We start from the raw sequence: 26,921 nt of genomic DNA, 5'->3' as shown, positions 1-26,921 counted from the left end.
AATTACAGGCATGTGTCTTGACACCTAGTTTTACCTGGTGCTAGGGATCTAACCCATTGGTTTCATGAATGGGAGGCAAGCATTCTGCCAACTGAGCTACTACCTAACTCCAAGGTTGCTAGTTGGGGTGAGCAGGGCTGATTTAGGCAACCCACACATTGAATGTTATTGAATGAATAGAGAAAACTGACAAAATTAAATAAATGCATAGGTTATTATTATAAATTAATTAGATCTTAAATTTTCCAGACATTTAAGCAATATGATGTTGCCTTTAAGAGTGATTTTTTGAACACTATAATTTTAACTTTTAAAAAGCTACATTTTTTTCTCCTACTGTTCTTTTCTCTTTGCTTCTTGCTTTCCTTCTCCCTCTCTCCCCTCTCCCTCCTTCTCTTCTTCCTTCCTTCCTTCTTTCTTTTTATTCTTTTTCTTCATCCTTCTTTTCTACCACCCACCACTGCTTCTGGTAACCTTCCTCTCTTGGATTTTCTCTTCTCACTGGGTCTTTTTTATTTTTGTTTGGAGGTAGAGTCTTAGTATATCATACAATCTGGTCTCGAAGTGCTAGGTTCAACCCATCTTGCCTGAGGCTTCTGAGGAACTGGGCCTGTATTCCAACATTTTTACAATTCTTGACGAAGTTTTTGAACAAAGGAGATTACATCTGTCCTGAAAACTCACTTCCTATAAAGAATTGGCTTAGCTGGATTCTGTTAAGTAAGGTTAAATCTCAAAAATATAAAGGCAATTTCCAGTAGTAGCAAAGAGAAGGGAATGGCACACACTGTTGTAGTACCAGAAGGACTTACAAAAAGTCTTTCCAAAATTGATGGTCATTTAAAGCATCTCTGTGCTCTTCTGCTTTATTTTCAAACACCCATAATCTGTCACATTCACTATCAGAAAGAACCCCATAAAATGTCAGTAAAGCGTTTTTCTACAGAGCTCATTATATATGTCTGTGTGGCTACCAGCCTTCCAAGTGTTTGCTTTCATTTTTTATGAGTAAGATCAAGAAGACAGTTGTGTCAAAGAGGCTCAGAAAGGAGGGCAATGCGATGACCAATCAAGCGATGGTCCTGGGTTTCTCAAGGCCTTCACATTAGTGTCCATCACCCTGTCCTGTGCCATTTTATGGACATTTCTGTTCCTTCTACTCTGAAGGACCATTTAAGAAAAATGTTCTATTTAGATGCATGTAAATAACCCTTGTGCTGATTTGTTCTATGAAGCCATTATCCCAAATTACCAGAGAGAGACAAATAGGAATGCAAACTATAGCTGAAAAGAGTGTTGTTTCCAAACAAGCTCGGAAGGAATGGAATGATCCTAGCTGTGAATGGAATGATCCTAGGAGCTGTGGAGCGAGCGCTCAGGATAAGAAAGGAGGCTGGAACATGGGCCATCTCCTTATGCTAACCATCAGGCGTTCTCCACACTCTGTATAGACCCACACATTTAAACGCCACCTTATACCTTATTTATTTATTTATTTATTTATTTATTATTTATTGCAAACTGGCCTGTATGTTGATCAGATGACAGTGTCTGGCTGAGTCACTCTGAACCTTGATTGAACATGGTGATTACCTGGGGAACTTCTGATAATCCTGGCAACTGAGCTACACCCAATACTCACTGAATGAGTATCTTTGTGGGTGGAGCTCCAGCATGGGCTGCATCTGCTCTCCTGATTATTTTCATGTGCACTAGAGTTTGAGTGCTGCTTGTCTGGTTGAATGGTTTGTAGTTTGCCTCATCCACAGACCCACAGCGAAAGCTCAGGGGAGTGTACTGGCTGGGTCTCCTCTGCTCTGCATTCTGGTTTAGCTGATTTGGGTCAGAGTCCAGTGGGTGGTGTCTGAAGGTGATCATAGACAAATAATGAGACTGAATTGGTGAATCTTTACTTCCATATGCTAAGAGCTATGCTTCTCAAGACTTCAGATTCTATCAAATACGGATTGAGAACGTGCCTGTGATATGAGGATGCTAAGTATCATTCATACCTATATTTTTATTTCATTTTTCTTATAATCCCTCTTCTGTTTACCCTGACAAAGGATGAATAAACTGAGGCAGGCCACTTGAGGCAAAATGCATAATGGTGGAAATGGAAGATGAGCACAGCTGTCTGGAATCCAGCCCTCTACCCTCGCTTCCTCTGAGATTCTGGACAGGGGATGTCATATGGGGAATGCTCCAGCCCTACTAGTAGTGCGCCTCTCTAGGGAAATTTCGTATTCTATTGTTTTAAATCTTAGCTTCTCTGAGACAAAATGATAGATAGTTGAAATCCTCTTTGTACATAAGATAACTGAAGCTTGAGAGAGATGATTATAAGTACATTCAACTTTCCATGATGTAGAAATGGCTTATTTAACTTATCCACAAACTTCCTTCCATTTTAAGATGGTTTCCATAGATCAACCATCCAGAGTCCATCCTGACTCAGCTGGTGGCATATTTAAATTAGTCTTGTGGCTTACTATATATCATCTTTATTTCTCACTCCCCCCACCCCTAGGTTAAATCTCATCTATTTGCAATTTTCTTCCAAAAAATAATTACCCATCGAATTCTAAGTGTCAAGTGTAAAGAGTGGTCTGCTAGCATTTTTCAAGGGGGTTTGAAGAGTCAGACAGAGGTTAAAGGGTAGGCTTTGGCATTAGCAAGTAAGTGAGGCCTGACTGTAATTGTCCTTTCTCCAAGAGCACCGGTGCTAAGTTTTATTGATAAAAGTTCTGTCTCCTCATTCTTTGGTTTCTCAATTCTCTATTGCTATTTTGTTAAAAACAAACAAACAAACAAAAAAGCTCCAGATCTGTGTTCCTCATAGTGAGTTTTTGTGAATCAAATGCTGTAGATTTCAAACCGAATATAGCATCTATGCATATTTAAAACCCTGCAAGATGCTGACTACAAAAATCCTTACAGCCTTATGAGAGTTGTTCTCTTAACTTGGAAGGTGACAGCAGAGGTTCCCCAACATAGAAGTTGGGTGAAGTCAATTTGATTCTACCTGTAAATTCTGAGCAATCTGCTAGTTATAGACCCAGAAGGTCCCAAACTTGATGATCAATAAAGAAAGATGTCTCTCTGTCTCTCTCTGTCTCTGTCTCTCTCTGTCTCTGTCTCTCTCTGTCTCTGTCTCTCTCTCTCTCTCTCTCTCTCTCTCTCTGTGTGTGTGTGTGGGTGTGTGTGTGTGGGTGTGTGTGTGTGTGTGTGTGTGTGAAGATGCTAGGCCAACTTTGGGTGTCATTCCTTCACTTTTTATCTTTATTCTTTGATGATGATGATGTTTGTTTTGTTTGTTTGATTAACTCACTGAGATAGAATCTCACTAGGTCATCGTGGCTGGCCTGTTACATGCTGGATAGAGTGAACTGGCCTCATAGGCAAAGCTTGCCTCCACCTCCTGTGTGGTTGGATAAAAACAATATGCTACCAGGCTCAAAATACATTAAATACACTAAAATTTACATTCATTTATTCGTGTGTGTGTGTGTGTGTGTGTGTGTCCATCCACACATGCCACAATACACAAGTAGAAATGAAAGGAAAAGTTACTGTAGTTGGTTCTCTGCCATCATGTGGGTCCTTGGGATCAGGCCACTAGGCTTGATGGCAGACACTCTCACCCACTGATCCACTTTGCTAGCTCCATTGGTTTTTCGGATGATCATTGAGAACACAGAGCTAAGCCACAGGGATGGGGCATGTTAGGGCCTTTGTATGGTTTTAGAAGGCCTATGATGGACATGTCAGTCTTCAACCTCATAGTCTCGGGCATATTTCAGTTTTATTACTTAGAAAGAGGAGAATGATACAGTTGCTTGTCACCATTGCTCAACCTCCCTTCCCATGTCCAATCCTAAAATTCCATAAGGTACACAAGACTGCCTTCCTTGTGGTCATTTTTATTTAAGTTTCAAAGTATATCACATATATTATACATATGTGAGATGTGACATATGCATACAAACCTACAAATAATCAAATGAAATAAAAAGGCTCCAAAGAGAGCTACCATGATCTCTTATAAAAAAGGATGAATATATGAAAGCATATTTAGAGTAATTGCATGTAGGCACAACTCCTTTGATTATATTGTATTAAAAAGGCTTAAATTAAGAGAGTTTCCAGTTTCTCCTAAACTTGACTGCTTGACCAAACAACTCTGGACTTTGGAAAGTCATTTCTAAGGACCCTTCTCTTACCTTGAGACCATGTATACTTTCCCCATCATCTCAATCTCTCTAACACCTACCATTTCATTCACTTCCCACTATATTCCCACTCAGATGAAACAGAGCTATCAGCAAATCCAGTACAAGTTGTGTCTCTTTAGAAAAGGTATTTCAACTTTCAGGGCTTTAATCTTCTCACTGGGAAACTGAACGAACAATGAAAATATATGCTCTTCATAGACTGTGCAGATTTAACAGAAAATAAAACAGTGGAGAAGATAGTGTCATCTTTTGCCCCATTCAAAAGAAGGGCAGTGAGCAGTGGTTTGGAGGCTGGGTTTGTCACGGAAGGGGTTAAGTGTCTGTTTGAGGAAGCTCGTACATCTCTGTCACTCCATCCCTTCTGAAGGTTCATAAGGAGAGGATCTACATCCAAGCAGAAGCATGAGAATGGGGGAAATGTGTTTGAACTCACTAAACCCCCACGGAGCTGAGTGACACTGTTGATGTTGATGGTGATGATGGTGGTGATGCTGATGGTGGTGATGCTGATGGTGGTGATGATGGTGGTGATGCTGATGGTGGTGATGGTGATGGTGGTGATGCTGATGGTGGTGATGGTGATGATGGTGGTGATGCTGATGGTGGTGATGGTGGTGATGCTGATGGTGGTGATGATATAGAGAGTGCTGACCTCAGGCTATAGTTGAAGAGCTTCCATTCAAAACCATGTACATTTTACCAGGAAGCCAAGGAGCTAGTGACCCATATTTCTCATTTTATAAATAAGGCAAGCATAAAACTTATAATCTCTAGAATCTGCCCATACTCTCTCATGGATTAAATAATTCTACTGAGATTAGATTTGGCTTTACCCTAAATTTGTGATTATCTTCTGTATATCAGTAGCAAAGATTCATTAGCATACATATGCATTAAAGACCATGGATGATACATAAAAGATCCTATTTAAGAACATAACTCAGTCACATACTATTGTGAGCTACTAAGCATCATGTAGAATCTCAGCATAATGCTGTTCTTGTGAGTCTTAGAGATGATCAGGCAGAAAAACATCTCAGAATTTAAATGGAGTTAACTTATTGCTGAATCCTCCATCAAGCCTGTAATTACAGTGAATCATCTCTAAGACAACCATCAATCAGAAATTACATAACTAATAACATTTGCACCAGCTTATCAATTTATAGCATTTGCCTCATTCTTATAATGGGTCTGTATGATCTGTCCTCTGAGTAGATGAGAAAACTAAGGCTCAATTATGTCCAAAGTAACCAGATGCAGTCCTTGCAGGCTTTGTTTTATATTGACGCCAGCCTACTATGCAGTCAATGACAAGATCTTAACATGGGAACCACTTTCTCTTCTTGTGACCTTGGGGGTTAAAAAAATAATATGGCCAGAGGCCAGTTGAAGCAGGTGGTCACAAGGGAATATATTGTGAGAGATGCCAAACATTTAGGAGGTCACCAAAGAAGAGGAGAAGGAGGAGACAATAACAGGTGTCTGGAAAGATGGGTGAAGGTTATCAGAGATGTGGCATCCTTCTCCTATCTCTGGCTAAAGCATTTCAAGGTAAATTATGAAGATAGCTAAGGTTTAATTATTTGAATAACACTTAGGTTTAATTATTTGAACTCCTTGGAATCTACTCTCTGTCTAAACATTATGCATTATTGCATAGCAAAACTGAGCCCGATGCAAGGCCAGGCAGCTCGCTAATTAAGTCTCTTCAGTTCTCTCCCACCAACATCCCATCTCCCTGACAGTAAGTAGGTTTCCTTCTAACTGTTCTGTATGTTAATTAAGTATGAAATGCACCACAGTTTTGAAGAGCATTGAATTCCTGAAGAATCAATCACAGTGTTCTCACTGGTGAGAAAAATCCAAAAAAAAAAAAATCATCATTCATTTCTGTCAGATGAGTTTTTTGCATAAAATGGCTACATACAGATATAGAAATAACTCAGATGCCACAAGCCAGTGGCAGCCAGTTCTGGAAGTCAAGCTGTGCTCTTAGGCACCGGGTCATAACTTGATTTGATACCCTTAGAAAGAGTAGGAGAGAGTTTTTATGGAAAAATTCCATCTCATTCTAAAAGATAACAGCTTTAGCAAGTGAACTAAGGTCAAAATAGAGAACAGAAAGGAAAAGTCAGCCCCCAATAAAAATAACATTTAAAGGAAAAATACGGCAAAGAAGTTGAGTGTTTTAATTTGATTTGAAATTTGTGTATGTACAGGTGTGGTATATGTGTGTAAGCACATGTGTGTGCGCCAGTGCACGAGTGTATGGGGCCACAGGTTGACAGCAGAACGGCCTTCAACCACTCTCCATCTCGTGGCTGAGGCAAGTTCTTCCCTGAATCTGGAGCTTGGCATTTCAGTGAGGCTGGCTCTCAAGTAAAGTCTTCAGATTTGGCTGTTTCCCAGCATTGAGATCACATGTGCATGTCACCAGGCCTTGCTTTCATATGACTGCTGGGAGTCTGAACTTGGGTCCTCTTGCTCCGGTTTGAGGGGGAGACATCTATAAGTATTCCATGAGCTAAGATTCTACCTTAGTATGTATCCTTCTCTTCTGCTGGATAAAAGTCATTACCAAGTTTACTCTTACTGGTAGTAGAAAAGGCTCACCCAGAGGCTGTAGAGTCTGTATTCTCACTACAGGTTTCTGACCTACCTCTAGGAAGTGAACATTTTCTAAGCATTCATTCACAGTGGAAGGGCCATGATGGTAATACTTAAGAGATGGGTTTCGTTTGCTTTTTTTTTTTTGTGACCCATTAAGCCAATGATCTGCAACCTGAAAAGCATGTAATCAGGTCATGGCATGACCAAAGGAGCTGTTATACCTTGTCTTGTCACCTGCAGAAGTGGCTCCCCACGTGGCTATGACAGCCATGGTCTGTTGGGTTTGGAATGTCCTTAATCTCTCCCTGGCCCCTTGTTGGTCCAGTCTGTGGATTATTACAAGCCTATTTTTTAACTGTCTCAATTACATATTCATCCAACAGTGCATCACACTAGAGAAGCTATGGTAAGTTATGGCTAAAAGGTAATTAGCCTCTGAGGCAAAACTTGGGCACATTTAAGGCTTGAGATAACCCTCTCTCTCTCTCTCTCTCTCTCTCTCTCTCTCTCTCTGTGTGTGTGTGTGTGTGTATGTCTGTGTGTCTGTGTGTCTGTGTGTGTGTCTGTGTGTCTGACTATGTGTGAGTATGTATGTGTGTATAAACATGTGAAAATGCATGTGTATGAATGGCCTCAAGTCAAAAATCAGAGAAAACTGGAAAATAGGTCTTTTATAGCATCAGTATTGCTCCTTGCTGTTCAGTTTGGCATCCATAGACCCAAATTTCAATTGCTTTCTGCTTCCTTCGTTAGGATGTCAGAATAATCTTAGTGTTCTCCAATCAAATCAATAACAAGTTAAAGGGTATGTTGGGAGAAAGTAGAATTGGCCTAGTCCTAACTTTTTGGAGAATGTAAAATCAGAACAATTTTTAAAAGCAGTGACATGTGCACATGGCTTATTAAAGAATTTGCTTTTGCCTGGCATTTCAGTCTTATGGCATAATTCTATCAGAAATGTGTTCCTTTTAAATATCTAAGAACTTTCTAGAACAAGAAACTTCTCTTTCTTTTCTTGAAGGGGCTGTGTGTCACTCAAAATTGTGACTGAACCTGTTAAGGAAATAAACTTTAAATTAAAAAAGACATAAAAATAAGACAATGTGCATAAATACATATGGATGCACATGTACCTGTGTGTGCATGTGAGCATGCACACGTATGAATGTTTTCAATACAGATATTCAATAAATTCTGACTATACTTTCAGCAGAGGCTTGGGGATACAAACGGATATAAATAAAGACACTGGTGACTCATTCTTGCTACATTCCTGTTACAAGGTGACAGAGCATCTTTTGTTTGAAAAAGAAAAACTAGAATTGCTCATCACAGTGACAGAAATGACTAAAAAACAAAAACCAAGAGCAACTTCAGTCAGTTGCTCTCATAGGCGACTGAGAAAAGGGTTCTTCTCACTACCACTTCATGCCTGAAAGTCAAGAATGACGTAAGTGGCTTTATCTCACTGGGCCATGCCACATAATACTCTTGGGTCTGCCCTGAGCCCTCATGACCTATCTATCCCCTTAGCCCTCTGCTAACCTGGGAGTATCATTCTTGTTTGGCATGACCATGTTTTGTCCTACCCTCCTTAGGTTCTCTCAAGAGTTTCTTAAATAGATTGAAATGTGGCCAGGAAGCCCTCACACCACTGTAAGGGTTTATTTTCCCAACACAGTGTCCAGAAAGAGAATAAACTAACAGAAGAAGACACAAAGGTACCATGTTGTGCTGTGGCTCATTATTAGGGGAAGAGCATTTTAGCCGCATGGTAGAAGGAAAAACAGGCAGAACTCCCTAGACCTCAAAGAGAGAGCTGAAGGCTGTATTCCACTTTCCCAGCTCTCCTGGCCCTGGAAGGCAGGGTGTCTGTGAACTTAGCCCCACCCTTACACATGCCTTGAAGAACAGGCATGAAGCTTGCTTCTAGTTTCTGGATTAGCTGAAATTCTTATCACACCTGTTTTGAAAAGGAAGAATTGAGAAACCATGAAATGCCCCTACTCCTCTGTGCTGTCTGTTCTAATTAAACATTCTACACGGTCTATATATTAAACTCTATATTTTAATGTATGGCTAGAAGAAAGTACAAAATCATCAAGTTCAGATGATACAGTAATTTTTGTGAAATAATCTTTCTATAATAACATCCTTAAATGTATTAGCTGGTGAGCTATTTATTCAGGCTGCTTTCTTGCTTTTACGGTGCCAACACCCAACATTTTCCGTGTGTGTGTGTGTGTGTACATATACATATATAAGGATGCTAAGTAAAATGGTTTATCATTTTAAATGAAGCTATTTGCCTATTTTCATGGTGGAAATTCGGTAATCTTAAATCAGAATCCAGAAAATAGCTCCTAAGATAGACTGAGGGGCTGTGCTAGGACTCAGATCACTCAGCTGCATTAGTCTTCAGACAAAAGTTTTACATAAGAATTTCTTTCTGTTCTATGTAGATTTGCTCATGATGAAATGGAAGAGAGAGAAAAGATGGTATGTTGCTCTTGACATTTCCTCTTTCGTTCTTTGTTCTTTCTTTCGTTTTTTTTTTTTTTTTTTTTTTTTTTTTGAAACAGGATTTCTCTGTGTAGTTTTGGAGCCTGTCCTGGAACTCGCTCTGTAGTCCAGGCTGGCCATGAATTCATAGAGATCCACCTGCCTCTGCTACTGGCATGCTGGGATTAAAGGTGTGCACCACCACCGCCTGGCTGGCACTTCCATTTTCATTTCTTGTGCCCTCCCTCCCTCTGCATGTCCTGCTTCTCTTTTCTTCTTTCTTTACCCACCTACCCATGGATCTAAGTACCATCAATTTCTATTCTCATCCAGCCAGCCAACTATCTCCCATTTACATGTGTTTGGCATTTCTGTCCCTATCATCTATAAATTTTATACCAAAGACATGCCTATTTGTGCCTATTAAGTTTTACAAAATTTACTAATCTATCTCTCTGAAATGAACCCCCTCTTTTTCAGCTGCGGAGTGCCTGGTTTGAATGGTGCTTAGCATACATCATGTGACTGCCTAAGCTCCACAGGTCCTGGCTTTCTTGTTCTGAGATTTATTTCCAAAACTCTTAGAAGTTCCATACAAGTGTGTAAGATGACAAAATTTTGTTTGGGTTTATATTAGGTTGATCTCTATGGAATTGCCAATACTATACTGTCTTTTCTTATCCTATAAAAACAATAAAACTTTAAGGGCTCAGAAAATGAAGAAGAATAAATTGAAAGTGGAACCCTGCTGCTTGCAGCCTCCTCGCTTAGTCTAAGGACACCTGTGTTCCTGGTTCATCACTTTCTTGTCAATTCAACTCTGTCGTTTGTTGATCTTTAGAGCAAATAAATATATAGGCTTATAGGTTTGTCTGACTTTCAATGAGCATCTCGTACCCAGAAGATACCTTTACATAATTGTGAATATTCCACTCTACCTTCTGGAACATATATTTTTGGTCACTTAAAAATGTATTTTTATGTAGTATACCAACTCAAAAACTTTCAGTTTAATAAAAATATAGGGAAATAAATTTAGGATAAAAATTATTTGATAAAAATTATTTTTAACATAACAATATTTTCTAAAAGTGTCAGCTGGGACACTAAATTTCCATTGAGAAGATCCCTCTACTCTAAACAGAACATGATAGAAATTATTTTCCTTCCTAAGTGATTGATTGTTATGCCTCAATTTTCAGTATTATGCACTATCTTACTTTTCAAAATGTAGCTATATTTGTTTGAAAGGAAAATCATGTTTCAGTTGGTAGAAGAAATGGTCTCAGTTACAGCCATATTGTTGTTAAACTTGACAGTAAGACATCCTGTCCTTGGTTCTTTTGTAACCTGCCTGTGTCTAGCTATTCTCTTCCGTAACGTAGAGGGACACTTTCATGTCCCAATCCCTAGGGGGTGTTAGAGTATCAGCAAGCAGGCAAGCATGGCCAGGGATTTTTTTTTTCTAGCCAGAGTATTTCATCAAATGCTATATACACATCACATCTATTCCCCCGATATGAGTAGCATAATTCATTGAACAGGGTACCTTCCCCACTTCCCACCTCCCAGTTGGACAGCCGAAAGATGCAACAAGGATCAAGCCATAAAACACAGGAACCAAGAGCCAATCAGTAAAGAGAGACCTGTACCCCAGGCTTATTCCAAGCAAGCCATTCATGGAGCTAATGTGATGGACCTATCCAACCCAACATGTACCACAGACACATCAGCAACACCAAGTAGCATGCAATGACCAGATGACCACAGGCCCCACCGCCATGCTCTGATTGGTTCAAGCTCAGAAAACAATCTCCTTGAGAGTCTGGACAGCTGGCTTCCATTACATCAAAGCGAGATGAACAAAACAAAGAGTTGATCAGGTCAAGTGTTTACCAAATGTTTATAAAATGTCGAGGAAAGCTGTTTATTCTGTTTCCACTCAAATCATCAATGAAGGTATAATGTTCAGTTCAATCTTTGTGATTTGGGAAAAGCTTGGCCCGTAGCAGATGGTCTTATTTAGGACATCAACACCCAAACCCTCTTGGGCTGCTCTGAGATTGTCAGCATGTGGTTATTTAAGCAGAAAGATGATGGGCAGGGAGCTGCAAGGTGCCCACTAAAGACCTTCCGGGCAGCACCACCAGAGTTAGCGTGGGTCAGTAGTTTTCAAAGGGTTCCTGAATCTTTTATACGGGTATGATTTGCGTTGAGTAAAGGTAAAATTCTATGAATGGGAGGGGTTGGGGCAGCCCACTGGATGGATTTTCACTTTGGAGAAGACTGAAGATAGGTCACAGGGAGGGTCTGTTCCTGGGCTTCCTTGAGTCCAGTTGATAACCAGTGACCATTTCTCAACCATTCCCAACTTCGATTTCCCTACAAGTTTGAAAGGGTTTCTTTGGGTTTGGAATTATATCTCTTTGTCTTCCTATCTGTCTTCCAGAGAAGAGGAAGTTAATTACTACTGATGCTATGGTATGAAAGTGTTAAATAGATTATCATACTGTTGCCCTGATAGTCTCCATCTTTAGTAGAGATCCAAAAGCTCTTCTGCTAATTCCCTATTTTCCCATGAACATATTTTAATAAAGCCCTTTCCTTGCCTGCATTGATTAAAAACTAAAAAGAAGGCTCCACCACTTAATAATGATAAATCAAACCAGAAATTCTATTTTAGAGATTGTTTTCTGGTAATTCACCTATTACTGAATTTACCTTAATGAATAATTCCATAGGTGACAAGTATTCTGCTTACAGTAAAGTTAAATAGAGCCAGTAATCAATTTCCACAGCAACAGAGAGGACCTAACGTTCAAACATCTCTAATAAACAGCAAGAGGCCAATTACATGGAAAAGAATATAGTTAGCGGATTCCTTCAGCCGCAACTGTTACACTAAACTGGGAATTGCAGTTATTAAAGATTTACCAATTCAAGAAAGAGTGTTTTTCAGTAGAATGTATCACCAATAAGAACTCTTAGTAATGTTAAAACTGCAGGTTTTATACAGATATTTCCATATATGGTGTTCCACAATGCAGAGAATTTGGACAGTTTCAGATGGATGCAAGGGAGAGAGTGGGCTTCATCAGTAACTCTAAGCAATGTATTAAACACTTTGTTTTGATCAAGTGTCTAAATTGATCTTATTGAAGAGGCGATTTAAAGTCTATCTTTGTAAATAACCTTTCTTCAACTTGGGGCTAGATGCACTTAATCTGAGGAGAAGCAAGAAAAACACTCAAAGAAATAAATCTGTTTAAGATTCTTATAATTAGACAGCAGGCTAAAGTTACTATGATTATAATTACATACAAAGTGGGCGTTTGAGAATTTAGCATCTAGAGATATTTTCATAAAAATAATTAAGGGCTGTAGCTGAGCCACACTACAATTGAGACTGTGTGGATCTTCAGTGCATGGAATTTAATAACATTTAAGCCTTTTCATTTGTAGAATGATCTCAAGTATTTCAAAATTGTCATCATTTTTATTAGCCTTATTGACCCTCTCAATTTTCTTAATCCGGTGTCAGAGAATACTGAAGATAACAATTTATATGAAGCATCTTGCATCTTGGCAACTGATGATTGGGGAAATGGATAATTCATGTATTTACAAGTGTGTCTGGCCAGTGGCTTGGATTTCTTTGAAGATTCTCTACAATTTAGAAAATGTGTTCTGAGTGCTCAAGAGAAAACAGTAATAATTCCTGTGCGTAGCCAGACAGCAAATCTCACCTTGGCTTGCCAAAGAGTCATTTATGACAAGTTTCTCCGTGGAGCTAAGTACAGCATTTTAAATTCTGGAATTTCTTTTGCTTTATTAAACTGCAGAAAAATTATGCAGCTGCTACAAGCTAACAACACTTGTTGTGAGAAATGGATGGAGGTGCAGAAAAAGCGCACCACTGCAAACCGAGAGGAGCTGCATGGCTGCAAGCCAGGCAGAATCCCAATGTCTTCTGACAGTCTCCTTCATGGGCCACATCCCTTGCCTGCTTGCTTACCTGTCTGATCCAGCATGCCTCAGCCACACATGCAAATCGTTACCATTATCATTTTATTCATGAAACATATCATTAAATTAAGACAGTCATCACGAGAATAAGCACCCTCCGGGACATTCATGCATGCCGAGCATCTGAACATTCACATTGCTGTCCTCAGAGATCAGAGCCAGGAAGTCGCATTCAGTATGGTGACACACACATTTTGTTTGTTGGCTAGTTTACTACCCCCTCCCCAACAAGGCACCTATATAGAAATAGTTATAATTGTTTTAGAAACCATCACATCGCCAAAGCCTGGGGACCAAGGCAGTCACACACATCCATTCGGAATTCTGCATTTCTCAAATACGTGTCTGTACCTCCAGCTGCCATTCTTCATGTGAGGTGTGCTGTGCAAATGAAAGCTGGCTTATGTTTGTAAGTTTGGGTACTGGGCACTGCCAAGATCAATGAATCCCCTTATGGAAGCCGGGTATTCTGCCCATTCCTTTATTTTGAATTCAGTGGAGCAGAGGTGACAGCCTTCCTGGGTGTCAGGAGGGAAGGAGGTGAACCTTCAGGCTTATTACTTTGTCATTTTCTTCCTATGAATTAGGCGAAACTATGGTCTTACATAGAAGGCCACGAGAAGGTTGAGCAGGTAGGTGTGTGTGTGTGTGTGTGTGTGTGTGTGTGTGTGTGTGTGTGTGTGTGTGTGTGCTTGCATGTCTAAGATGTATGGTTTAGGAACAAAGAGACCTGAAAACAGCTATCCAGAGATAGAGCAGATTTCTTTTTTCTTTTCTTTTCTTTCTTTCTTTCTTTCTTTCTTTCTTTCTTTCTTTCTTTCTTTCTTTCTTTCTTTTTTGCATTGCATCTGTCAGGGTGAGGAGTTTACAATGAGCAAGGCTTAAGCATCCGAGTTCTCTCCACATAGCCTGTGCATAACTTCACCATGGGACCTAATTTCCAGGGGCTTCCTCTTCGGTAATCATGCATGTTTCAAGCAAGACCAAATAAGAATAAGAATTTCCTGTCCCACCAGCTGTTTTCAAGTCACCGAGAGAAGGAAGACCCGTACCTGTCGCTGTAGGCAGCAGCAGTGGCAGGGGTGGGCTGGGCGTAGCGGTATGCAGTATAACCACCCTAAAACACAAGGAGAGAGGAGGCTTAGGGATGCAGAGTTCAGTTCAGCAATACCCAGAGGTGAGGAGCCCGCACCAGAAAAGCAGGTACCCAAGTCCTCCCATCCAAGCTTGAGGTTAATGGAAGCTTAGTATCAGAGTGGAAGAGAACAGCACTGGAGAGAAGAGGCTGAAGACCCGTCCTGGCTGTGTGTTAAAGGTTAGGAGTCCTAAATGTATCCTCAGAGGCAGAACCCAGAGGCCCTTTGAGGGAAACACACCAAAGTGTTAATGGTGATGGTCTGGCGGTGAGGATAAATATTCTTCCTACTTTGCTGAACTTTCCAGGTTTCCAGAATTGACCATGCTTTACCACAACTTACCAAATATTAACTTAAATTTTATTATATTATCTTTATTTTTCATAAAACTAGATGCTCTCCTGCATCATATTGATTTTAGAAACAAGATCAGTCAGTTTCTTAGCAATTGTGTATGTGTGTGTGTGTGTGTGTGTGTGTGTGTAGTCATTTAATCACTGATGGCTTTGTAGAAGGCTTTATTAATGTTCCATAATTATTACAAAAGTGAACGGCTGTCAGAAATCTGTCTTCTCAGTTGAAAACATCACACTGCTACTCGCCACACAAATTCAGGCGGAGGATTTGGTTCAGGGATGGGGAAATGTGATAAAGTCTTACAATTTGTAAATAAAATCATTAAGAGAAAAAAATCTGAAAAGGAAAATAATTAACATTTAGTTCTGTGTAGCAGTAATTGCCATTGTTCAATTAAGCAAAGAGAAAGAGCAAATGGGCTTATTGAAAAGGAATTGTGTGCAGTGGAGCATTGATTATCAAACTGAGAAAATAACGGCATCTTGCTCAACAGACCAGGGCAATATGTCAGCCACCATGGAATGATCTCAGCACAATTAACAGACTGGATCCAGAGTCCAGAAGAGACAACGGGCTTCTTCAGGTTCTAGTGAGAACGCTCAGTACTGCAGTCCCTCAAGGGCTGGATGGAACCTCACCTTTACAGTGAGGGGCTAACTCAGAGTAGAGTGGCATGTCAGAGGGCTGGCGACAGCTCGATGCCCAATGACAGCAGGACAAAGTTGACAGGGGTCATAAGTGTGGCCTTACACACAGAGATGAAGCCAGGCTCCAAAGTAACGTTAAACATACGGGTAGTAGCGCTCGACAGTCTTTCCAATGTTTCTGACTGAAATCCTGTATCCTGTGTGTCATTGCTCAAAAGAGCCAGTTTTTCTATCAGGAAATTTGTTCTTTGGATCAGCCTTGGTAAAGATACAACCAAGACATCTTGGTGGATAATCACCAATAATACAGAGCCGGGAGTTTCTCTGACAGCTTTCCTTAAGGAAAAAAATGCGTAATTTAAAACAAAAAAGGTCTTAGCCAGACACCACCTGGTGTTCCAAACACAGTGCTCTCTAATGAGGAATGGAGGAACTCATTAAATGTGCTGAGAAGTCACAAAAACAAGGCAGGTGTCAGCCCAGCACTGAGCTCCAGAAGAGGAACGATGGGCCATGGAGAAAGCAGGCCACCAGGTGTCTACCGTGGTTCTTTTAATCTGCCTGACTATTTGTCTCGGCTTTCATGATCTATCAGAATGATATAAGTATGCAAGTATGTGCATTAAATTTAATGAGGTAGGAAGCCGTTAGGATTGGCCAGCCAATGACTATGAGGCTTCAGCAACAACTGGATAAAGTGTGCGTGTGCATGTGTGTGCGTGTCTGTCTGTCCAGAGCAAAACATTTTTAAAGTTATTTGCACAGATATATCAGATTCCCAGTAAATTAGAAGTGATGATGGAACCTGTACACAGCAATGTCTGCTCTGCAAGCCCTTGGACGCAGATTTTTTCGTCTGGACATCCGCCGAAGGGTCTGTCATGAGAGCAGGCAGGAATTAGACAAAGGGAAGTTTGGCTACAGTGTAAACGGAAGTAACTCATATGGGCTTTATTGCCTACGAGGCTGACATTTGTCATGGGAATGTAAATGCAGCTATGCACACTGGCACTGCCTTTTAAAAAAACTTTTTTTTTTACTTTTTCTTTTTAATTTTATAATTTGATTGCAATTTCTCTCCCTTTCCTTCCCTCTCTCCTAAATAAGATGAACTATGAGAGTTTGGGAATGATCTCTTTATTGTGTGTATTTGTGTGTATTTATTTATGGCTTCAGCATTGAGAGGAAATCAGTTTCTATGCCAAACAGCCACAGTGGTCAGGACCCTGAGATTTGGTCTGTTGCTTAGGAGTTTTGCTTTCAAATACTCATTCTCTCTCTCTCTCTCTCTCTCTCTCTCTCTCTCTCTCTCTCTCTCTCTCTCTCTGTCTCTGTGTCTCCATCTCTCTCTCTCTCTCTCTCTCTCTCTCTCTGTCTCTGTGTCTCCATCTCTCTCTGTCTCTCTCTCCCTGCTTTGTTTTTTTTTGAAGCAAGATCAAATATAGCCCAGGCTAGCCTCAAACTTGTTTTGTAGTTAAGAATTACCTTGAATTTCTAATAACCTGCCTCCATCCCCTGAGGTGCTGGAATCACAGCTGTGTTCCTCCATTCCTGGCTCACAAGGAGCTGGAGATCTCCAGGGCTTCATGAGTGCTGGGTAAGCACTGTACCAGCTGGGCTACATCCCCATCCAAGTTTATGTTTTCATTTATTGATGTGTATGTATGTGAATGTATGACACATGTGTGCATGTGCCTATATAGGTCAGAGGAGGCCACTGGATACCCAGTCTGTGTAGTTATGGGTGGTCTGAGCCGCCCCAAGTCAAGGTTGAAACTTGAACATCCGTCCTCTGGAGAGCAGCAAGCACTGGTGACTGCAGCACCATCTCTCCACCTTCCACCAAGTATCCTTCAGACTCCATAGCTTAGTCTGCTGATAGGTTCAGAGTAAGAGAGGTGGGTTTGAGCTTGGCAAACAGATCACGTGGTGGTGACAGCAATGCTCTGCCTGTTTCTTGTCCAGCGTGGTGGCCGACAGTCTTAGGTGTTTTCTTATTACTTGAAATGCGGGGACAATATTGTTAATTAACTTAGTTATGTTACATTAACTTTCATTAATTTGATTTGCTTTCACCTTATCATTTATTTTGTGGTACTAGGATCTTGTACACGCTGGTGAAATGTTCCACCATTAAGCTATGTCTCAAGCCCTCCCTCCTTTTTAAAACTTTATGTGTTACTTTGAGGTAGTATCTCATGAGTTCAAAGCTGGCCTCGAGTTGATCCTGTAGCTAAGCAAGCCTTGAACTTGTGATGTTCCTGACTCCACCTCCCAAACACTGGGATTACAGTTACACCAGATTAACTATTGTCAAATGAATTAATGTATGCTGCACAAGTTAAGTGAATTAATGTGTGTTCATGTGTGTGCAGCTGAGTGTGCATACAAGAGTTCATGTGTTTGAGCCAGAGGACAATCTCCTCAGGTACTGTAAACCTTCTATTTTTCTTTCCTTTTTTCTGAGACTGGGCTCTCATTAGTATCAGACTTGCCAAACAAGCCCTACAGATGCTTTTGTCTGCCTTTCTGTCTCTGGGGTTAGAAAGAAATGCCCCCATGGTTGGATTTAAAAAACAAAAACAAGAGAAACACAAAACCCCTCAGTTCTGAAGATCCATCACAGGTCTTCCTGCTTACAAAGCAAGGACTTCACCAAAGGAGGCTCCCCTCAACTCCTAGCTAATTTAAATGTAAGCCTCTATGGGCTGGTGGCTGTAGTGTGTGAGAATGGGGTGAAAAGGATTTGGCAGCTCGATCAGGCCACCTCTCTTCACTGTGTGTTGTCTTTCCTAATACTCTTCTACATGAGACCCACGGTACAGCAAGAGTGGAGCTGCATGCTAACTTGGGGCACATGCGCACGCTGTAAAATGGCCCACAGATAAAACTGCTTTAATTTGCTTTGCAAAAAGGAGACTCGGGTGAGTCGCATTGCTCTGTACTCTGCAGCTTGCTGAACACAAGCAGAGCTTCTGCGTGGTGCAGTGCTGATGTCTGAAGAATGAAGTCTGCCTCCTGTTTAAGGACCGCAGACACAGGTCTTGTTGAACCTGGTAGCTGCAGGTCTAGTGGTGAAAGGTGTCACTGACAGGCGACTTTTCCTTCCCTAAACCAAATGAGAAAAACGTACAGCAGTTTTAATCTATTCTATGCACACAAATACTCTTGTGTGTGTGATATATATATACATATATATATACACACATATATATGTACATATATAATATATATATATTATATATATATATATATATTGCTGGACGTTGAACCCAGGGCTTTATGCACATTAGGCAAGTGCTCCTTCACTGTCCTACAACCAAAGTCTTCCTTTGAGTTTTTGTTTTGACACAGGCTTGCATTAACTGCCCATGGTTAATACTGACTTACCCTGTGGCCAGCCTTGAACTCTCAATCCTCCTGCCTCTGCCTTTCAAATGCTGTGATGACAAGCCTGGGCCGTGGAGCCATCTATGCTACCATCTTCCAGTTGCATGGCAGTTTTAAGATTAGCTGTAGACCACATTTTAAGACCCTTGGCCAGCGGTAGATGTGTTGAATTTTTTTCTCTTTTTACTTCCTATGAATTTACCCATTTTGGTGTTTCTTTGGCAATGAGAAATAAGGTTGGCAACTGGAAAGAAAAATTTCTAACCATCTATAATAAAAGTGGTGAGTTATAGAAGATGGAAGGTTTGCAGCCCCTCAGGCTGGAAGTATAAGAGAATTTTGATTGAAAGATTAGTGTATTCTAAGAAAAGCCAACGATTATGGAGAAATTGATTCTAACAAAACCTCTAATCTCCCACCTCATGGTGTGTGTGTGTGTGTGTGTGTGTACATGTGCCATGGTATGGATGTGAACGTCCCCTTGAGTGTTGGCCCTTGCCTTTCACCTCTCTGCTTCTTCCTATGTACACCAGAATGCTGTCCTGTGAGTACCCTGGAATGCCCATGTCTCCTCCCCACATCTCTCTGTAGCAGTGATGGATGACACACAATTGGTGCTGTGTCCAGCTTTATTTGGGTTCTGGGGAATTCAAACTTTGGTATCATGTTTACACAGGGAGGGCTTTGTCTACTGAGACATCTCCCTAATCTGAAAATTATTTCTTTCTAATTTATTATTATTATTAATTAGTGTGTGTACATGTTGTGAGTGTGTGTTTGGTGTGCAAGCATGCCACAGAATGTAGGTGGAGGTCGGAGAACAACTTTCAGGAGTCCACGTTCCCTGGCTAGCTACCTTAGTTTCTGCAGATCAAACTGAATTAGGCTGTTAGGTCTTAGTAGTTAACGCTTTTGTCTGTTGAGACATCTTCCTGGCCCTTTTTTATTTTTGACTGTTAAATTTTTATAATTCAAGAAATTAAAAGCCACATTAGACCTCTACTGTGGCATATTCATGATGGAGCCAAGTGTACAGACACAGTGTTGGTATCTGGAAGGAAGTGTCTCCAGTCCACTGTGAAAAATGTCAGAAGGTAAGAGATGAATCTGTGTTAAAACTGGAAAATTCAGATAAGGCTTCCCTCTGTTAGAGAACACTTGCCCTCCCAAGAACCATCTTGTTAGTCAGAATTTCAGAGCAAACCCACAACCATGTGATGAGTGTTTTTCCGTCAGTCAGGAATTCATACCTGTAGCAATTTATTGCCATACACTGGCTCTTGATACACTACTCTATAAGGAAACAGAGATGTAATGTTTTCAATGCAAAAATGAAATAAATAAAAGAAAGTGCACAAATCAGACAGCAACCCTGGAGCAATTCATTTACAAGTTTGCTTCTCTTAGTTCAGTGTTGAACGTGATCCCCCAAACCAAAATGGGGCTAGGCATGGCCCAGTACTGGACTTGCAAATCCCCACACTGCTGGTTCTAAGGGAGGTGATCATGGAGCCCAAACCATGCGGTCTGCATTCAGGATATACCATTCTGTTTTTAAGATGAAAGGATAATTTCACGGCTTCTCGCCTTTTAATCTGCATCCCAACAGTTTCTGTATGATGATTCTCTCTTTACCTCATGGATGGGAATTTCTGGCTTACCTGAGGATTCAGTTTTGATGTTAATGACTTAGTTGGTCAAGATCAACAGTTTACAGGGACAGCCATTTCTGTTCCCACAGCAAAATGGCACTTCCCAGCTGCCTTGACCGCACTGAGGTCCTTCCCTAGTGAGTCTGTGGGCGCACCTAAGATGGTTATGTGTGATAACCATGTTTCACTCAGACTTCATTTCAGGAGAGCCCCACAGACTGAGAACACCTGTAAATGAAAGAGCTGTCCATGTGGCTACTTCATGCCGTTCACTGGAGGTGGGAGAGGAATTATTTGTGTTGGAAGAGAAAGTCTCTGGCTTCCTTGGCAGATAGCAAAATGGTTGACTATTTGAAGACATTTAGGGACCTGCCTTATGGATCTATGTATGCATTTTTAAGTTACCTGGCTTTCCTTGCTTTTGATGACATTTAACTTTTCTCTGCTAAAATTGAAGATCATGGAGCTACACCTATCCAAATTTACTTTCATTCCCTCTTCTCTCCCCTTCCTTTCCCTCTCTCCATTCTCTTTCTCTCTTTCTAGTTTTCATTGTTTATTTGAATGTTTCAGGGACAGATAAGATTGTCTAGTGGTCTGCTCAGCCCTTCAGATGCTCTTTTCTTTCTTCCTATGTGTGTGAGTGGGTGTGTCTTCATCAGAAAGGCCAGAATTCTCATCACCTGATTTATTTTGTGGGTCCAGGGTCTAGACTCAGCTCCTCGTGATCGAACAGCTGTTAACTGTAAAGCTGTCTTCTCAGCCCCACCCCTCATAACCTCTGTATTATCTTCCCACCCTCTTCCCCCACCCTGTCTCTTATGGAATTTCTAGAATCCCACCCTTTTAAATTAACCTATTTTCCAGTGCTTAAGTATTGAACTGTCTTTGGATCATATGGGCTCAAGCTTTGGTGTCAGAGAAGATTTTTGAAAAACTCATTTCATTTTTTTTTCTGGAAGGAAAGCTCCCCTCTCTGAATAAAACAGAGGTGATAAAGTCCCTGTCTCATGGCTGTGGTGAGGAAGAGAAACTGTGGCAGGGACTGGATGCTGATGTCCTCTTCCATGTCAGCCTCTTTGACACCACTGAGTCCTCACAATGACTGCGGAAGGCTGGTCTAATGCTCATCCCTACCCGGATCCCTTTCAACATACAGTCTTGGAAAGAAAAAGCTTGAGGGTTAAGTTTGCAAGATTCCTGGTCTCTGTGTTCCCAAAGCTCCAGGCTCAGTCCTCTTATTCCCGAGCTCACACAACATGGAGGGAGCACACTCTATTTATTTCAAGTGATTTGAATGAAAAACAGTTTTGTTGAAACACCAGAAATTCCAACAAAAATTAAGAGTAGTGTGAAATGCACTGGAATCTTGTGGAAATTTACACACTTGGGGTGGTGTAGGGGTCTCAGCATTGCTCTTCCTTCAGAAACTTGGGGTATTCCTAACGAAGGCTCAGGTAACAGTGATTGATACTCTATTCTTTCTCCTTCCTCTCCGCCCTTCCATTTCTATCCTACTATCTAATTCACTGTTGTCTTATTCCAATTTCCACCAAGCATTAACCACATTTCCATTGCTCTACTATAATTTCTCTGTCCTTTGTCCATTTTCACCACCGCTGATCAGATGCTGTCTTTGAGACTCCCTGTTCATGTCAACTAAGTAGCACTTAGTTCCTACTCCTTGTGCAGCTTTGAGACCTCTGTAGCTTCACTGGTGACGGATGACCTGGCTTTGCAGGTCTAGGGAAGTTAATTTCCACAACTTTCACTTATTGCTCTTGCTATTGTTTATTATTTAATTTGATACATTTTTAATTAAAATGATCGTGGTAGGTAATTAATTATCACCTCGACAGGATCCAGATTTACCTATGTACCACACTCTAGACATGTCTGGCAGGAAGTTTCTTGGCTGTGTTAATTGAAGCGAGAAGACACACCCAAAGTGTGGGTGGCACCCTCCCATGGGCAGGGGCCTCAAGCTGACCAGAAAAAGAAAAAGCAAACTGAGTCCTGGCTCTCCTTTCCTGACCGTGGATGCCTGTGACCAGCTGCCTCAGGCTCCTCCTCCTGTGCCTTCCAGCCATGACTGACTGTACAAGCAGACACTATCCCAGATAAGCCTACCCTTCCTTAAGTTTCCTTTGTTGAGGATTTTGCCACAGCAGTCAGAAAATGAACGTATGAGTTTATTTCAGTACTTTTCACTAAAATGCAAGCTATCTTTCAGACTCAATAGACCGTTTATAAAAATGACATCTCTGTCTTTTAAAATGGAAGTGCATGTTACAGCCTCCTTGGGAGGAGGACTTGGGTGATAGCCCTGCACATGCTCTGCTCTGACTCAGAACTACCCGTGCCTGTGATATGTAACCATCTTCACAGTGCGCAAGCTTGTCCCAAAGCCCAGGGGCAGCAACTTTCTGGCAGAGACGCCCCCACCGCCTTGTATAGGAAGGTTGCTTTTGTCTTCATAGATTTTTTTTCTGATCACGTGATCCATGGCATTTCTTTATTCTCTATGGCAATTTTCTGGCATCCACAATCATTTCTCCCTCTTTCTTCAACTTTCCCTTCTCTGAAAAGTTGAAGAAGATCACTGGAGGTGGGAGCTGGTGGCTCGCCTATCAGAGTGGTCTGAAAAGTCTTTCCAATCCTTGGTGCTCCAGTAGTACTTAAAAATCCTAGAAATGCCCAAGAGACTCAGCTTCAGGAGGTATGGGAGCAGGACCTCAGAGGACAAAATGAGAAGGATGTGGAGAGCAGCGTACGGGGAATGAGGCAGTAGTTGGGGAGCGTGTTCTACCATGGGTGTGATGGTCCTCTCAGAGAGGCTGCAGGGTGGAGAAGGGATTGAGCAGGAAGAATGTTCCTTGATTAGATCAGACCAAATGTAGAAACTCAGTGTTTTAGCTAATGGATTATAAAGACATATGAGATAACACTCAAGTGGAGACAGACTGAGCTCACACATCCCAGAATCTCTGACAATTACCCTGGACCTATTTATTGTGGAACATTGTAATGAGATTGTCGGCCTAAGGAATAAACTTTTCTTTAAGTAAAACAGAATCTGAAATGATTTTCCAGAAATCTCTCCAGCAACCATCACTTTAAAATGTGTGGTCCTCAGGCTGTCTCTGCGACTCATAGTTCAGACTAATATCACAGCGGGGCAGCAGGCCTGTGGCTTAAACCCACACATTCAGGGTGAACTTTCCAGTGGGGCCGAGCCTTGCTTTGTGCAGGAAATAATTCATGTCGTTTGCTTCCTTTGAACTTAGAGCTGCCCGTGGTGGCCTGCTCTGCTGCTGAGGTGGAAGGGCCACCAGGCTAACTCACTCCCATCTAACTGGCACTGTGGGAGCCCAGAGGACAAATACTGGGCAAGCGGTAGGCTAACCTAGTACTTCAGCAGGGTAGGTTCATCACATATTTGGAATATTGAGAAGACACAGTGTTGTCACGCTACCAAAAAATATCTTCCCTTCAAGGCTTGAGCCTCTCCTCATCCAGCACAGAGTCTCGCAGACCCACATTCCTGAGCCTCCTTTGTTCTCTCTGATTTTCTGATGTAGCCCCTAGCACCCCAGGATACAGTGCTGAAATCACTCCCCTCTTTTCTCTCTCTCTCTCTCTGTCTCTCTCTCTCTGTCTCTCTCTCTCTGTCTCTCTCTCTGTCTCTCTCTCTCTCTTTCTCTCTCTCTGTCTCTCTCTCTCTGTCTCTCTGTGTGTGTGTGTGTGTGTGTGTGTGTGTGTACAAATGCACACATGTTGGGGTGTGCATCCATATGCGGAGGCCACTGTTTGACATCATGTGTTACTCTCAACCATGTGTCGCCTTCTGTTATGAGCCGGGTCTCTCACAGCACCAGGAGATCACCAGTTCACCAGGCTCAATGTTCTTAGGTCCCACGGCTCCACCTGCTTCTGCTAGCCCCGTTCTGGGATTACAAGCATACAAAGCTAAGCCTGGACTCTTTATGTTGGTGCTGGGACTCTAAACTCGGTGTCTCTTGTTTTCATGGCAATCACTTAACTGACTGAATCATCCCCCGACTCGTGCTTTCTGTTCTTGTGGCAGCCTTGCCCCTAGCTAACACTGTCTTCAGGCTACACAAGAATATATAAGGCCAGGAAGAGATAATCCATTTGAAACATGTATGGGAGGGCACAATTAATGAACTATTATAGCTTTTACGTATGAGAAAATGAGGCACAGAGAGGGGGTACCCAATAACTGACAGCCAAATTATAATGATTTTATTTTTAACTGGGGATATCCATACTCCTTTTTTCTTGAACAGATATTAACCGAGATAGTTTTCTTCCTAGTGGACTTATCTCTTATGAACACCCTTCCACCTCTCAAGTTTAAGGGCATAATAATAAAGCTCTAAACTCAGTGATGCTGTGCCCACTTACATAATCCTCTCCAGGCTACCTAAGGGCTGTGGCTATGGACCGACGCTCAGATTCATTTTATACCTGAGTGTAGGACCAGGCTCTCCCACCTCACATTTGAAATGCATTAACTGAAGGTCTGGAGAACAGGGCATGGTATGGGCAGCTTCAGTTTTGTAACTGAGAGGAGTTAATTGTTTGGGGATAAATGAAAAACATGTTCACTCACACTCGTCTAGCAAGATGCAAACACTGCAGTAACCTGGAGGTGACAGCGAGTGTCTCAAAAACAATCAGATCCAAACTAAGTCCATCACTGATGTAGATTAATACCATGCTGCCAGACTGTAGCAGTGTGAAATTCAAAAGGAATAAAAGAAAATAAACAGTGTCTCTCGTTTTTTAACAAATAGCATCAGTTTGCACAGAAATATGGTTTGATTTTTTTTCTTATCTAGTATGTGAAAAATAAGTATGATTCTGGAAACTTAGGTGAGGTCATTAATGGTACATCTGTGTGCTCGTGTGTGTGTGTGCGTGCGCGCGCGCACGCACGCGCGCGCACGTAAGAGAGAGAGATTTAGAAAATGGACTCCTCTGCTACCCACTTAGCTCAAACTCTGTTCCAAGCTCCTTTCATCACACCAGAGCTGCACTGGGGTCTAGACCAGGGTAGGGAAGGTTCTCTGCAGTTCTGAAGATGAGACACATCTTTCTAAAGAGGCCTATCATGAGATGGGGTCAATGAGCAAACAGCTCCACCCCAGAGAACTGTTCAGAGAGGGGAGAAGATGAAAGGTTGCAGAGGAGGGAGCTGACACTCCAGGCCGCACACATTGCCAGGGCAGAGAGTTAGTGCTGTGCTCGGAGAAAAGAGAGAAAGGCAATATTCCTAGTGCTGTGTCGATAAATAATTACACTTATAAGGAAAGCATGGAAAAGTACCAACCATGAAAATCCCTTCCAGTTCTCAGCAGCTGGTAACTACAGCTGTTGTTCTGAATATCAAACTGAAAACACAGAGCACATATTGAGAACGGTAGAGAGCATGTCACTGTGGGCGGAGCTTTTAATTTGGCAAGAGAGAAAAACCACCTTTTCTATTAGATGCAGTCATGTTCATCTGTTCCAAAGTTGAACAAGTCCAAGTCATTAATTCCCCTCAAAGAGCAAGTCATGTGTCTTTTGAGCTCATGATCACCTTGAAAGACACACTATGGTGGGAACTCCTTGTTGACCAGGAAGGGGTAATCTGTCCCCACTGAGTTCAGAGCAAACTTGTATAAAGAATGGCTCCCGGAGGTAAGGAGGACGACATGCACGTTAATGAATACTTACATAAATGTCTGCACCATAAAATCCATCCTGGTAAACAACACTGTAAAGATGCACACACAAAGAGAAACATTCGGATTAGTGCAGTTCCCCATGCAGACGCACCAACCCCCGCACGGGCCAGGTTAGTCTGCTCTCATGATCCGAAACACAGGAACGGAGGAGAGTGGCAAACTGATTAAGGAGGTTGGAGACAACAGCTGTCCATCAAATCGGGAACTTTAGGCTGGGGTTCCATGTGGGACCAGGGTCTGAGTGGTTTTGCTTGGGCACCAAAATGAACTTCCCACTCTCAGAAGAAGGTGCATTGCACGGCTTAGAAAGGCGAAAGGACTGGTGTGCATTTCCAAGTGACCTACACAGGCCTGAGAGTCTTAACAATATTAAAGTTTACAATCAAACCCCAGCTCCCATCCCCAACAAACACGAAACACAGCATCTGTTAAAGAATGGGCTTGCAAGGGCAGAGACTCAGAGCAGAACACTTTCATGATGCACTAGAGTTGAATGGCCTCAGGGGATGCCTAGGTGGTTCAGATGGGGTCAGATGGTTTCTTCTGTAAACATTTCATACAGTAGCATTACCTGTGGTCGTTCTGTCAGACTTTGTCAGTATAACAG

General features: G+C 41.6%; 1 protein-coding gene across 8 annotated transcripts in view; it reads right to left on the bottom strand.

Moving 5' to 3' along the window:
- The window catches only part of Rbfox1 (RNA binding fox-1 homolog 1), a 365,001-nt gene that overhangs the window by 17,351 nt on the left and 320,729 nt on the right, over positions 1 to 26,921 (bottom strand). For 6 of the 8 annotated variants that reach the window (XM_038326053.1, XM_038326056.1, XM_038326057.1 and 3 more), the window contains 2 exons: positions 26,304 to 26,343; positions 14,429 to 14,493 (listed from right to left, as the gene is read on the bottom strand). In XM_038326053.1, coding sequence (XP_038181981.1) covers positions 14,429 to 14,493; positions 26,304 to 26,343 — 105 coding nt within the window. Of the gene's footprint in view, positions 1 to 14,428; positions 14,494 to 20,156; positions 20,200 to 26,303; positions 26,344 to 26,921 lie in introns of all 8 variants that reach the window. The other 2 variants (XM_038326054.1, XM_038326058.1) reach the window with 1 other exon arrangement.

This window comes from Arvicola amphibius, chromosome 4 (assembly GCF_903992535.2).
Source record: "Arvicola amphibius chromosome 4, mArvAmp1.2, whole genome shotgun sequence".
Classification (NCBI taxonomy): domain Eukaryota; kingdom Metazoa; phylum Chordata; class Mammalia; order Rodentia; family Cricetidae; genus Arvicola; species Arvicola amphibius.
This window is presented reverse-complemented; position numbering and strand designations above follow the sequence as displayed.